The 13,533-nt window shown below is 62.9% G+C and overlaps 2 protein-coding genes across 2 annotated transcripts; both read left to right on the forward strand.

Moving 5' to 3' along the window:
* Window positions 1-6,730: 6,730 nt before the first annotated feature.
* On the forward strand, window positions 6,731-7,315 carry EMIHUDRAFT_372580 (hypothetical protein). The gene has a single exon (XM_005756832.1). It carries the CDS (start codon window positions 6,774-6,776, stop codon window positions 7,002-7,004), a length of 231 nt encoding a protein of 76 aa, XP_005756889.1. The 5' UTR covers window positions 6,731-6,773; the 3' UTR covers window positions 7,005-7,315.
* A 2,495-nt stretch (window positions 7,316-9,810) lies between these two features.
* Window positions 9,811-11,350, forward strand: EMIHUDRAFT_446656 (hypothetical protein). Its single transcript, XM_005756833.1, has 5 exons — window positions 9,811-10,490; window positions 10,598-10,630; window positions 10,701-10,757; window positions 10,824-10,857; window positions 10,936-11,350. The coding sequence occupies exons 1-5, from the start codon at window positions 9,867-9,869 to the stop codon at window positions 10,995-10,997; spliced, it is 810 nt and encodes a 269-aa protein (XP_005756890.1). The 5' UTR covers window positions 9,811-9,866; the 3' UTR covers window positions 10,998-11,350.
* Window positions 11,351-13,533: the final 2,183 nt, after the last annotated feature.

The following is a 13,533-nucleotide window of genomic DNA, read 5'->3' on the forward strand; positions in this document are numbered from 1 at the left end:
GTTGACTCGCCACGAGTAGACGCCATTCTCTTCCGAGACCGAGAGCGCCTTGCCCACGTCCTCCTTGCTGAAGGCGTACCGGTGCCAGCGCGAGGAGGCGTCGCATGCACGCCGCACGCCGCCCGTGGCCAGCGGCGAGTGGAGCCGAGGATTCGCTTTCGACCGAAAGTAGGAGCGTAACAGCGTCGCTGGTAGCGCCATCTGCGCGTGCACCCAGCCCTCCACAGCGGCCGCCGCGTCGGTGCTGAGGTCGGCAGCGAGAGAAGCCACCGATGTGCGGTCGGGTCCAAAGGCGGCTTGCATGAGGAGTCGAGCCGCTGTCTCCTCGGCAGAGGGTGCTCCGTCCGCGGTGAAGCGTTCCAGTTCATAGTAGCCTCCGTCAGAGTGGCTTGGGATCTGCACAGCGCAGTCACCGGACTCGCAAGTCACCATTAAACGCAGCGGAACCGCTGACTCCCAATCGTGACCGTCGTAGGACCGTGCTGCTGGCTGCCTCGCTGCGTCGCTTGACACCCGCGTAACGACGAATAGATTGCCGGGCGTGGTGGCGGGAAGCGCGTGAGCGCCTGGTTGGAGAGTTGACACGCTTTGCGCTGCGCTTCGCTCGAGGAGGAGGAGGAGGAGGAGATACGCCAACCGGCTGCTTGCCATCAGCCGCAGCGCGTTGTCGCGAGCCTGCGCGAGACGCGCGGCGGCGCAGCGTGACTGCTCGAATTCTGCTCCACTTTTGGTGAGGATTCTTCTTTTTGGAGAGGCACGAGGCAACTACGCGCTCTCTCCCCATGTCCCTGCGCCCCCAGCAGGACCTAGAGGAGGACCCGGCCCTCGCCGAGGCGCTGGACACCCTCCCCCAGAACCCGTCCATCCTCAAGGAGCGCAACACGCAGCGCGCCGAGCTCACCCCCGACGCCGCACTGCCGACGCGCTCAGAGAAGCTCTCCGCGGGCAAGGCCGAGGACATCCCGCGACGCAAGAAGCTCAAGTCGCGGGCTTCGCCCCCCCTCGGCATCAGCTCGGGGAGCGCGCTCGTCCCGCCCGTCCACCGCCCGAGCTCCAAGCTCACCGGCCCCGCCGCCCTCCCGCGCCGCGCACCGGACCAGAAGTTGGTCCCCGCCGCCATCGCCAAGCGGGCGGCGCGAGACAAGGAGGACGCCAAGCTCCCCGCGGCGCGCCAGAACGGGCGCTCCTCGCCCGCCGCCCGCCCTGCGAGCGGCGGGGAGGATCCCTCTGGCGGCCGCGGCTCCGCGCCGCTCAAGGCGCGCCGCTCCGCCGGCGGTGCCACCAAGATCGCGCGCCCGCGCCCCAAGCCCGAGTCGGCCGACAAGGCGCTGGGCGCCAACAAGGCGCCCAAGGCGCGCGGCCAGCCGCCCAAGACGCCGCGCCCCCCGCCGGCCCAGCCCGCCCCTCCGCTCCAACCCGTCGCGGACGTAGCGGAGGAGGAGGAGCCCGGCGCGGCCGACGAGGCGCCTACGAGCGGCGACGGGGCGCTCGGCGGCGCCGACGACGGCGGGCAGCGCCCGGCCCCCTTCAACTCCGACGACCTGTCGAACCGCGCGGTGAGACTCCCCCCCTCCCTCCCCCCTCACATCACACCGCATTTCACACCCTGCGCCACGCGGTCAGAGCACATTCACACCCACCATCCTCCCCCTCCCCCCCTCACCCCCACTTTGGCCCAGCCCCCCCCGGGAAATTTAATACACCACCCAAATTCACACCCTTCCACAAACTCACACCCCAAGTTCGGGGGGGGGCCACCAAAGGCCATTGAATGCCCACCCCTGAGCCCTGGGGGCCCAAGAGGCCCCCAGGGGGACCCCCACTCTCCCCCCCCCTCCCACCCCCCCTCCTCCCCCCCCCTCCACTCCCCCGCCCATCCCCCTTCACCACTCTCTGCCCCCATCCCCTCTCACACTTCCCCAACCATTAAGCCTCCGAGAGGTCACCAAGGCACCGAGTGCCAGAAGACAACGCCCCCCCGACTCGTGAAACACGTCTCGTTGTCGGTTGTGGTGTGCTTGTGTCTACTAATGACGGTGCTGAGCACCTCCCTTCTTCCGGGAAAGAACACACCCTTCCACCTATCTCACGCCCAGGACGCCTCCTCGACCGAGGGCCGCGTGGCCCCTCGCCTCTTCACACGACCCCAATCGCATGAAAATCCTCCCCTACTCACAATGGACCGAATCTCCCCAATTGCGCAGGTGCTGCGCCTCTACGCCCCTGAGGGCCACATCCTCGACAACGCGCTGTGCCTCGCTGCCGTCAAGCTCGCCTTCCCCACCTCGGGCGAAGGCAGCGACGCCTCGCTTCTCCAGCCCGGCCAGTTCGCCTGGGTCGCCACCAACCGCGGCGCGACGGGGGCGATCAGCTTCCGCTGCCAGGGGGCCGCCGCCGCCGCGCACCACGTGGTCGCGCACTACGGTGGCGGCACCCACGGGCGCTTCCAACACCCGGGCCCCGCGCTCCCGGCCCCCGCCCCGTGCGGCTCCAACTCCGCCTTCGGGGTCAAGATCACGGTCGGCGGGGTCTCCAAGGACCCCGTCCCGCAGGGCGCGCCTCGCGACTACTCATTCTCGCTCGAGGTGAGCGCCGACGACGCTGCCCGCCCCGGCCTTGTCAACGCGGTCAAGGACGCGCTCTCCACCTTTGTCAAGGAACCCGTCATCGCGAGCCTCACCACCGACGTCGGCATGGTCAAGACCCTCCTCCACGCCCGCCACCGCGGGGTGGAGCATGAGCCCGCCGACTGGAACGCGCTTACCCAGCGCAAGTCCTACGGGCGCCCGGGCGGCATCCCCCTCCGTTTCAAGGACTCGACGCAGATCGGCTACTGCTGGATCCGCGGGGAGTACGGGGTGGACCCCGCCACGCGCAACCAGTTTGGCCTCCGGCCCTTCTGCCTCCACCGCTACGCGGAGTGCCCGCACGAAGGGGGCTGCCGCCCGAAGCCTCAGCCCCCGCGCATGACGCGGGGCGCCAACCAGGAGTCGACGCTCCTCGCCGCCATGGCGCAGATGTCCAAGACCGCAGCAGGTCACACCCCCCTGCCCCCTCTAGAGGCCCCCACAACAGGAATACCTCCCAACCCCCCTCGCCATGCGACTCAGGCCCTTTCATCGCGTAAGTCATCGGCCTCGCCGCGCCTCGCGCCCGACCGCCCCGCACCACACGGGCATCCCAGCGTATCGACGACGGACTCCCCAGAGACCCGTGGCGCTCAAACTCATAAGCCCAACGTAGAGTTGGCTCGGGATGATGCCCACCCCCCAAAGTCCAGTGGAGAGTCCAGTAGGGTCGTCACCTTTAAGGCATTTCAGACAAAAAGTCACACCCAAGCCCCCCTTCAGGGGCGCATCACCTTAAACTCGATCACCATTCCACTACTCACGAAGACTCGCAGAAAGCTCTCCATCGCGCAAGAGCACATCAAATACAGCGTCATATTCGACCACACCCTTGGGTACGAAGGAGAGGGTCCCAACCTCAAAATCATATCCGCCAATATCCGAGGAGCCCTCTCGAAAGGAACATGGGAACAGGCCATCAAGACGGCAAAAATTGAAAAAGCCGACATAGTCGGATTCCAGGAGCTGAGCCTCAAACAAAAAGACACCCGTATCAATCACTTCACAAACACCGCGACCATCCACGGCTTTCGAGCGTATATCGCTCCAATCAGCCAACAAGCGAGCCGGGGCGGCACCGCAATCCTCATCAGAGACTCTCTCCTGACCACAGAAGTCACCTTCAGAAAGAGCAGCAACGGAGGCATCTCCGCCCTCTCTGTCCGGTTCCAAGATGGAAAGAGACTCAAATTCGTCAACGTCTATGCTCCCCAGATCTCCAGAGTAGGGAGACGAGCACTCTTCTTCCGAACCCTTGGGCAGCTAGTTACGCGCAGCACTGTCCTTATGGGAGACTTCAACTGTGTTGCCGACCCCGCACTCGACTTGCGACGCACAGCCCCCTCCCCCTACGAAAACGACGGACACGATGTCCTGGAACAAATCGCCTCCGAAAACAATCTCGTCGACGAGATACGGGCTCAACTCGGCGTTGGATTTGCATTCACCCACCACCAACCTACGAGCCACAACGGCAAAAACGGATACTGCCTCTCGAGAATCGACAGACAGTAGCTTCCATCCCTCCCCGACTCACAGTGGACATCCACAATCGATGATTCGCTCTTCAAATCAGACCACTCTGCCGTGGTCTCCACCCTCACCCTCACAGGAGGAACCAAGAGAGGACACGACCTAGAGAAGCTAGACGCTTCACTTATACTCGAACCATCTGTCCACGCCGCCTTGACCAAAATAACCAAAGAAGCCCGTGCCTCCCTGGAAGGGGGGACGGATCCACATGAGATCCTAAACACGCTCAAAAATCGAGTCAGGACGTACCTCCGCAAAGTCACCAAAGAAAGATCCAAGCGCAACAACGCTGAGAGAACCCTCCTCAAGTCTCAACTTCAATTCCTCCAGCTCCAGCAGAGCATCAATCCCACCCCGGAGGGAGCCAGCACGCGGGCTGATCTCCAAGACAAACTTTCCGCTCTCAACACCAAAATCAAACCCCCAGGAGCTCGCGCCTCACTCTTCAACCTGAGAAAGGAAGAATCCATGTCCCGGGAGTTCTGGAGACACACCTACCCAAAAGCAAACGGGAGCACACTAATCACCTCTCTCAACAAAGTCGCCGATTGGGACTCACCGCCCCCTAAGAACACAGACACAACCGACTCCACCGATCTCATAGCGGAGGAGGCAAGGAAATATTTCGCACACCTCGCTAAAGAGCCCCCCCAAACCCCCGCAAGCAAACGGGCCGTCAGGAAACTCCTCAAGTACCTCAGGGAGTGGGGAGTCGAGGAATCCTCATCCCAATCCGCTGGCGAAGACATAACTCCCGAAGAAGTGATACCAATCCTCCAACACCTCCCGACTGGCAAATCGGCCGGACCCGACAGAATCCCAAACGAATATTACAAGACCTTCGCAGGCCTCCTAGGACCTATCCTCTCAGCAGTCTACAACAAGAGCCGAGCCTCGAACCGCTTCCCTACAGGGTTCTCTGACGGGCTGGTCACCCTCATGTACAAGAAAGGCACCAGGCGGGACATCCGCAACTACAGACCGATTACTCTCCTCAACGGGGATTATAAAATTCTCACCAGAATCCTAGCCAAGCGACTGGCTAACATAGTCACCCAATTCATATCTGAAGCTCAGCTAGGCTTTGTCCCCCGCACAAACATTGCTGAGGCAACACGCCTCCTCCAACTAATACAAGTCCATATGGACGCAATAGATGAAGGGGGTCTCTTCATCTTCCTCGACCTTGAAAAGGCCTTTGACCGTTGCTCCTGGTCATACCTCCACAAAGCCCTGCGGGCACTCCGCTTCACCTCCGAATTTACCACATGGACCGACATCCTCTACGACACCACCCACCCCCCGAAGCGGAAAGTATATGCAAACGGCTTCCTCTCTGGCTCATACGACATCAAAGTCGGAACCGCCCAGGGATGCCCCCTCTCGCCCCTCCTGTTTCTTGTTATCATTGAAGGATTCACCAGAATGTGCCTCAAAGACAAGAAACTTCAGGGCCTAGAGATAGGAGACCTCCTCTTCAAAATCCTCCACTTTGCGGATGACACGATGTTTGCCCTGAAGGATCCGACTCAAATAGCCAGAGTCGAGAAACACATCCACACCTTCTCCCTAGCAACCAATATGCGGGAGAACGCGGACAAGCGCGATCACCTCCCCGTTGGGGCCTTCCGTGACAAAAGGGCCTCGGACTTCCCAGGCTCCAGCCCCTGGGTCCCGACTCCTCCGGGCAGCTGGGTCGTCCACCTGGGCATCCCAATAGGGAATGACTTCAATGCCTTCGAATTTCTCGGGCCCATATACAAGAGGGCGAAATCCTCACTTGCTAAGGCCAGGGGCACAACTCAGCTAAGCCTCAATGGACGACACAAACTACTTAACGCCAATTACTATGGCACTCTTCGCTATTACATGTGGTCCCTCGCCCCCCCAAAACCACTCCTAAGGGCCATCGAACAAGACGCCAACGTATTCCTCTGGAGGAAAAAACCCGAGCTCAAGACTGATGAACTAGGATCAAAACTCCGCACCGGTAAATTCATTGCCAAACACGCCACCTACCGCGCAGGAAAAAAGGGAGGTGCTGGAATCATGCACTTCCGGGCCCATCTCCTAGCTTACCAAGCTAGATGGATCATCATGTACCTCGACCCAAGGGAGGCCCAGTGGAAGAAAATCCTCGACCATTGGCTCGGAGTCCCGAGAGGCCACCTCGTGTCCCCACTCTCCAACCACGACAAAAAAACTCTTCTGGGAAGAATCCCCAAAACCGCGACCTCTATGAGAGATGCCCTCAAAGCCTTCTGGCGACTAGGAATAAAACAACATGTCGACGTCCTTAAAGCAAAGGAGCCCGACTCGCTCCGAGCACTTCCTCTATTCAGGAACTGGCTCTTTGAACTTGTCAAACCCAAGGCTAGACGCAAGGTCGAAGCTCGCTGGGCGACGCTCGGATTCACCGCTCTGGGCGACCTATTCAACCAAATCACAGGCGAGCCCCTCACCCGACTCGAGCTACAGAGCGAACTCCGCCTGAAAAACCCTACCATCGCCCCAAGGGCGCAAAGTCGGCTAGCCACAAAGCTTCACACGCACGAGGACCCTCTACACCTCTAGACGACGCTCTAGACGATCTCTCGACACGACGATATGACAATGGCAACCACGACAGGGGCGAGTGCCGAGGGCGCGAGGAAGATGATGTGCGTCGATGGCAACACTTTTCGCCGCGTCCTACTCGCGAGGGCAGCCTTCCGAGGCGTGGTCTTCGGAGGCGTGTTGTACCTCGGCGCCACCACGCTAGACCGCATCAAGCGCCTGGAGGACTCGAATGCTGCCATGGCGCTCAAGCTGGACACGGTCAACAAGGAGGTCGTGCAGCATTGAACTCCCACAGAAGCTCAAGCCAGATCGTGCCGCGTGTGTGACGTGGATGGTTGCGGGCCATTCGTGGCGTGGACGTCTGCGATGACGGGTGTGTGTGTTTTGTGTCGGACTATCTAGTTCCGAGGTGCCCGTCCACCTCGAGATCGAGGTTCGAGCTAGTTCCGAGGTGCCCGTCCACCTCGAGATCGAGGTTCGAGCCGGGCCATGGCCGCAGACTCGTGCGAGCCCGTCATGTGCGGTGTCCCGTGTGGACATTGAGGGAAGGAGGGCGGGCACCGCGGAGTATGACATCAACACCCAACAAACTTACCACTACTGAGGTCCGTGGTGGTCCTATCCTCGTGCGGGAAGGCGCATGCATGTCAGGAAGGGGGCAAGGTGGCCCTGTCCACTTCCGCCATGCTATCGAGATAGGTGTCGGCGCCGCCACGGAGGTCGGAGGGCACTGGCCGCCACGGGCCCGGCGGGATACCGTGTAGCAGGGTGGGATGCCGCCCCCCGGAGCACACTCCCTACAGACGCCACCAAACACTCCCTGGCGCGCTCCGCGCATTGCCGATGCCGGGGTTGTGGCGCTTGAGTGCAAGGCTGCCAGGGAGGGTTGCCTCGCAGCCGATCGATCTCCCAGCAGCGCGTCCCGCCGGCGCCCCGGTACCCCCGGTCGATCCTTGGAGCACTTGGAGTGCAGTTGGCAGCCTCACATCCAGGGCCGGGGAGCTAAAAAGCGCACCCAGCGGGCCAGATGCTCGGGGACGGGTTGCGGCGCCTTGCGGGTGCAAGAGAGCCCTAGCTAGCCCTGGGGGTGCGCGTTCGCAGGGAAAGGGCCATGAAGTAAACACGGGTCTCCGAGGGTTGGCTCCGCGCTCCGGGTTTCTCCTCGCAGCAGAACGCCCCCTCTACTCGGAGCTAGCACCCGACACGGACATGAGACGACCCCTTCTATCTTTTTTCTACAATGACATCAGCCAACGGCGTGGCGATGTCGCGCGCATCTACGCGGTGCGTGCACAAGACAAGGAGTTTGGCCTCTGCCACACGTACGAGCTTGGCCGCTTCTGTCCGTCCATGCTGCCGTCGGGTCGGCGCAGCGCATCCCGCCTATTGGCGACCTCTTCACGCAGCAGAGCACCTCTCCAGTCCCCGAAAAACAGGGCACGCTCGCTGCTGTCGGGGCCCACGAAGCGTGGATCGCGTGCCTGGCGGCGTGCGAGGAGATCGACAAAAACACGCTGCAGTCGGAGGCGATCAAGTTCAGGGGGGCGACTCGCTTCATCTCGATCTCCCAGTTCGGCGCCGCTGGATGGCTCGACATGCGCCCTGATGGACTCCACCACACGAAGATGGTGTCGGCGATGTTCCTGACGGCGATACAGCGCAGGCACGGGCTCTACTTGTCGGTGATTGCGCCCACTCTCGTCGAGCAGGCCGCCGCGGGCAAGCACGTCACGGTGGGAGAGCGCAAGGGCGACTCCCTCGCCAACTCCAACAAGGGCGACCGCACCTCCAAGCACAACGGGGTGCTAAGGGCCGCCCAGAATGCCATCCGGGCACGCTCGGTTGGCAGCATCATCCTCGGGGACAAGGAAAAGCCCGTGGTGACGCGGCACCTCAACGACACGTCCGTGACTGACAGGCGGCGACTTCGAATCGCTGTCGTGGGATCGCTTGTCATGTGAGAGAGTGCGTTGACCGTTGTGTTCTCGAGCGGACCTTGGAGCACTTGGAGTGCAGTCATTAACCGCACATCCAGGGCCGGGGGGCTAAGAAGCAAACCCAGCGGGCCGGATGATTGGCATCGGGTTACGGGCTAGAGAGCCCTAGCCCTGGGGGGGGTGCGCGTTCGCAGGGAAAGGGCCGTAAAGTAAACACGGTCTCTGAGGGTTGGCTCTGCGCTTTGGGTTTCCCCTAGCTGCGGAACGCCCCCTCTACTCGGAGCTAATAGACACGCAAGCCAACACGACGACGCAGCCGACATCGCCGCTTAGAACCCCCCGCCCCGAGCGGCCTCCCTACCCCCACTCCAGAGGGGCTCCTCCCACCCCTCGGTCCTGGGTCCTCCCACAGGGTTTTTACCCTCCGCGTGAGGATCGGCGCGGCGAGGGAGGGAGGGGGTAGGTTCGAATTCGCCGCGCAACATTTCATCCCCACAGGACCCCGCCCACCCCCCCTTCATGGTCCCACCAACCACCTAAGCACCCAAATCTTGCCTTCGCACCCCCTCCTTGCGCAGTGTCCCCCGCTATGTGTCGCCGTCTTCGGGGCACGCAATCCTGTGCAGTCAGGGCAAGTGGGGGCGAGGCGCACACCCTCTCTCTCTGCTCTTTCGTGTGCGTTCTGTTCTCGAGCCGCGCGCCTTGTCTTTTTTTCTCGAGACGAGAGCGGCGACATGCTGTGTGGGCTCGATGCCCTCACGAGGCTCCACCTGTCGGCGGACAGCCGGCAGCAAGAGAAACCGCAGTGAGCGGACCGCCACTGCTGTAAGGGGAACAACTAGGTGTCCAACAAAAGGGGGAACAACTCGCACCGAGACAGGACACCGAGGGCAAAAGAAACCCCACAGGGCTAACACAAGCAGTCTCGGACGCAAGTATCAGCACAAGAATCAGAACGTATTAAAAGCACCTAAAGGAGCAAGGCATACCGGTGTGTATGCGAGGTTCTTGTTTTCTATCACCCTATCTGTGAATGTAGGACCTTCCTTAGGTCCGCCTCTCACACCCTCACTGTCTGTGCGATGTGAGCTTCTTGTTTCTTATCAACCTATCTGTGAACAAGTCTCCACCGACACGCTCGCTTTGCTAGGAGCGGCCTGGTGGTTAGCGTGCACCTCTGCAGCTCCTCTGCGATTCGGTGTGCGCTGACATGGCGGAGTCGCCGAGCAGTGGGAGCAGCCAGCGCGCGGCCGCCATGGCTGCCCTCAGTGCTTCGTCGGATGAGATCCAAGTCAACGCACGGCACGTGAGCTCCGAGCAAAAAGCGGCCGAAGGGGAAAAGGCTCTGCAGTCGGCGCGGCAGCAGGCGATGGCAAACCTGAACCGCAAGGGTAGTGCCGGTGTCGTCTCAAAGTCGCAGGGCTCGAGCCAGCATGGGCAGGCCCTCGCGGGCCTGCAGGGCAAGCTGGCGGATGAGGTGGGCACCGGCGCCAAGGTCGTCCCAAACTGGAAGATGACCGCCGCGCAGAAAAACGCCGCCGCGGCTCGCGCAGAGATCAAGGGCTCGGGCAACCACGCTGCGGCAAAGGCGCTGTTTGGTGGCGGCCCTAAAGTCCTCCCCTCCGGCGGAGGGACGCCCACGAGCTTTGTCCCGGTGCAAAAGTCGCCCGCCGGAGGCGCGGCACGCAAGCCGCCGGCCGCCGCGGCGACACCACCGCCGCCGGCAGCGGCGGTCGGGTCTTCGGTCGGGAGCAGCACGGCAGAGGCTCAGGAGGGGGTGGAGAAGGATCTGGCGCTGCTGCTCGCCGCCTTCCCGCGACTCGGCACCGCCGAGGCGCCGCACGACCTGGCCCTGCCTGCGCACGCGCACACCGCCCTCCGAGACGTGTCGGAGACCGGCCCGAGACACATCGTAGACGCGTCGCAGCTTGTCATCCCCAGGCGGACGGCTCGATCAGCACGACCTTTGGCAAAGTGACGGACGCGCAGGAAGCTAGGGCCGCAGCTCCGGGCGGCGCCTCTCGACACCGTGCGCTGTGAGCAGGTGATGGACGACGAGGAGCTCGAGCAGCAGCTCGAGTCGCTGGTGGGCACGCTCAAGGCGCGAGGCTGAGCTCCTCCCTGCCGCGTTGGCAGCTCTGACGAGACTCCTCCCTCACCCTCGCAGGCGGGCCGCAAGCGAGGACTCCTGCAGTGGGAAGGCACGCGCCGCCGCCCCCTCACCAGGCACCCTCCCCGACCCGCGCGGCGCGAGCAGGCGCTGCTCCCCCCCTCTGTAGGCCAAATCCTCCTCAAGGGCCCGCACGATGCCGTGCCCATCAAGTACGTCGGCCAGGCCTGATTCGGACGAAGTTTGAGCGCGGGCAGAGCGCAAGCCGCGCGCAGTCCCAGCGGAGCGCGCCCGAGGAGGTGCACGGCAGCAGCGAGAGCGCGGCGCAACGACGCCACCGTGCCGGCAACGCAGTATGATTTTTGTGCAGGGCAGAGGACACAGGCAGAGATTTGGTGATGCCGCCCCTGTATTTGCTAACACTACCTACGTATGTTCCTCACATCTCGGACTTCGTGTGTGTTGTGATATAGTGCTATACGGTCCGTTCGCGCGCGCTCTGCTGATGTTTCGACGTCCCTCGACGTTTTTGAACAAAGGCTAAGTATGTCTGCGCTCGACTACTTCTATAACAAATTTTAACACACTGGATGACACGCAAGCAACAGGTTTTCTCCAATTCCGTTGTTGCGAGGCGGACAACTCCTCCCTGCCTTCGGGCCCCTTCTCGCCTTCGGGCACCACGCACTCTCACACGCCAATACACGCGCGGCCGGCGCCCCTCATGCCCCTCTCCACGCACACCGCGTGAAAACTGCGCGTACGTCCCCGCGCGCACGCAAACACACGAACAGCGCTCACAAGCCTGTGTCATGTGCGTCTGCCCTGTGCTGGCACCCCATGGCTGCGCCAGCCGCCCGCACCAGCCACGCGCCTCTCGCACCATCAGAGCTAGCCGCACGACCACTCACGCCGCGACGCGCGCGCCGCAGTGAACCCCACTGACAGTCCACGCCCTTTGCCAGGCGCCTGCACACTGTTTCAGGCACCATGCTCTACCAGAGCGCGCCGCGCCCGGCACGACGCAGCTCTAGCGCGCGAGGCGCGCGGCGGCACGCCGCGCGCGGCGGCCGCCGCGCACGCGCCCTGCCATCCGACCAGATCTGCACAGCCTGCCAGCAGGCAATGCAGCAGCCTGCTGGACACTCAACACACACGCACGCTCACGCCGCCCGCTCACTGCGCGGCTGAATGCACCCCGCGACAGCTCCGTACCACCAGGCGAGGCGCGCTGGCTCGCCGCGCGCGCTCCCGGGCGGCTCGGCCAAGATTGCTTCACCTCCCCATGCCTGTGGCTGTGCAGAGTGCTCCCACTCCAAGACATTCTACGTCGAGGTCTGCGCCGTCCCCGGCGCGAGCAAGCAGGAGCTCTCCCCTCCCCCTCTAACCCACCTGGGGTACTCACAAACAGCCTAACCCCTCCCCTACCAACATAGTACCGAACCCTTGCCTCACCTCTCACCCCTCACTTTTCACCTCACCCCTCACCGCCCCTTCCCTTCCCCCCTCCCCCCCTCACCCCCTCCCTCTACCCCCTCACCCCTCACCCCTCACCCCTCACCCCTCACCCCTCACCCCCCTCCCCTCACCCCTCACCCCTCACCCCTCACCCCTCACCCCCCACCCCCCACCCCTCACCTCTCCCCACCCCTCATTCCTCACCCCTCACCCTTCACCCCTCCCCCTCTGAGGAAACCGGCAAAATACCAGGTATTTTCCAGGTATACGGGGGTTTCCAGGTATACCCGCAAAATACCGGGGTATTTTGCCGAGAGTTGGCTGATTTTGGGCCCAAACCAGCCTCAGAGCCCGTGAATTGATGATTTCCGCGGAGTTTCCTCGGGAAACTAGAGAGGAAACGAGAGGGTGCTGTAGAGAAACACAGAAAGGAAACGAGACGGGGTGAGCGACTGCACTCCAAGTGCTCCAAGTGCGAGGAAACATGGGTACAGCCTAACCTTCCTCCCTCCCTGTAAAGTAAGTGACGAGTCCTTCCTTCCCCTAACACCGCATGTCCCCAACCCTGCTGATTGTGAGAGAGATATTTTTGAAGACCAACAAGAAATCACGACTCTCACAGCTGTTAGAGAGAGAAGATTCTTTCTCTCTTCCAGCTGTTAAGGAGCTTTCTTCTGATTGTGTTAATCCCAGTGTGATCGGCAACGCGATGGCGGCAAGGCCTCTCTGCGCGCCCGCCCTCGCCACGCCGAAGACCAACCGACGTCGGACCGCGGTGAGACCGCGCCGCCCCCCGCGCCCGCCCGCGCCCGCAGCGTGAACACATACGCGCGTCCCTCGCCGCACGGAAACATACGCGCCAGCCGCGCAGCAGCCTCACATGCAGCGCCGACCGCATGCTCGCGCCCTGGGCCGCCGACGACCCGGTCGGGCGGGCTGCGCGGCCGCCGTACACCATCAGGCAGGCGCGCGACCACCCGCAGCACGCCGCAGCCCACCGCGCAGCCCTGCCAGCCAAGCCTGCGCCTCCCAGCTGCACAAACAGGGCGCAAAACAGAGCACAGCGCACAGCACACACCGGCGGCGCGCGCGCAGCACACACAGACGCGCGCGCGACCGCAGCACGCACACGTACACAGCACGCGCGCGTCGCACGCCAGCGCAGCGCCGCACACAGAGCACACTTGCCCACATCAGCAGCAGCCAGCCTGCCACAATCCTCATCTCACACACGCGCGCACACACTCCCCCCTACCGGCGCACGCATTGGGCGTCCCCCAGAGCTCCCAAAGCTGACTTGTGTGGCTGC

Source organism: Emiliania huxleyi (assembly GCF_000372725.1).
Source record: "Emiliania huxleyi CCMP1516 unplaced genomic scaffold EMIHUscaffold_944, whole genome shotgun sequence".
Classification (NCBI taxonomy): Eukaryota; Haptophyta; order Isochrysidales; family Noelaerhabdaceae; genus Emiliania; species Emiliania huxleyi.

What these genes read in the sequence shown, in the direction of transcription:
- EMIHUDRAFT_372580 (XM_005756832.1), top strand. Translation starts at nt 6,774, where the DNA reads ATGGCAACCACGACAGGGGCGAGTGCCGAGGGCGCGAGGAAGATGATG.
- EMIHUDRAFT_446656 (XM_005756833.1), top strand. Translation starts at nt 9,867, where the DNA reads ATGGCGGAGTCGCCGAGCAGTGGGAGCAGCCAGCGCGCGGCCGCCATG. An exon ending in CGCGACTCGGCACCGCCGAG is followed by an intron (nt 10,491 to 10,597) that starts GCGCCGCACGAC and finishes TGTCATCCCCAG; the next exon opens with GCGGACGGCTCGATCAGCAC. An exon ending in AGGACTCCTGCAGTGGGAAG is followed by an intron (nt 10,858 to 10,935) that starts GCACGCGCCGCC and finishes CCCCCTCTGTAG; the next exon opens with GCCAAATCCTCCTCAAGGGC.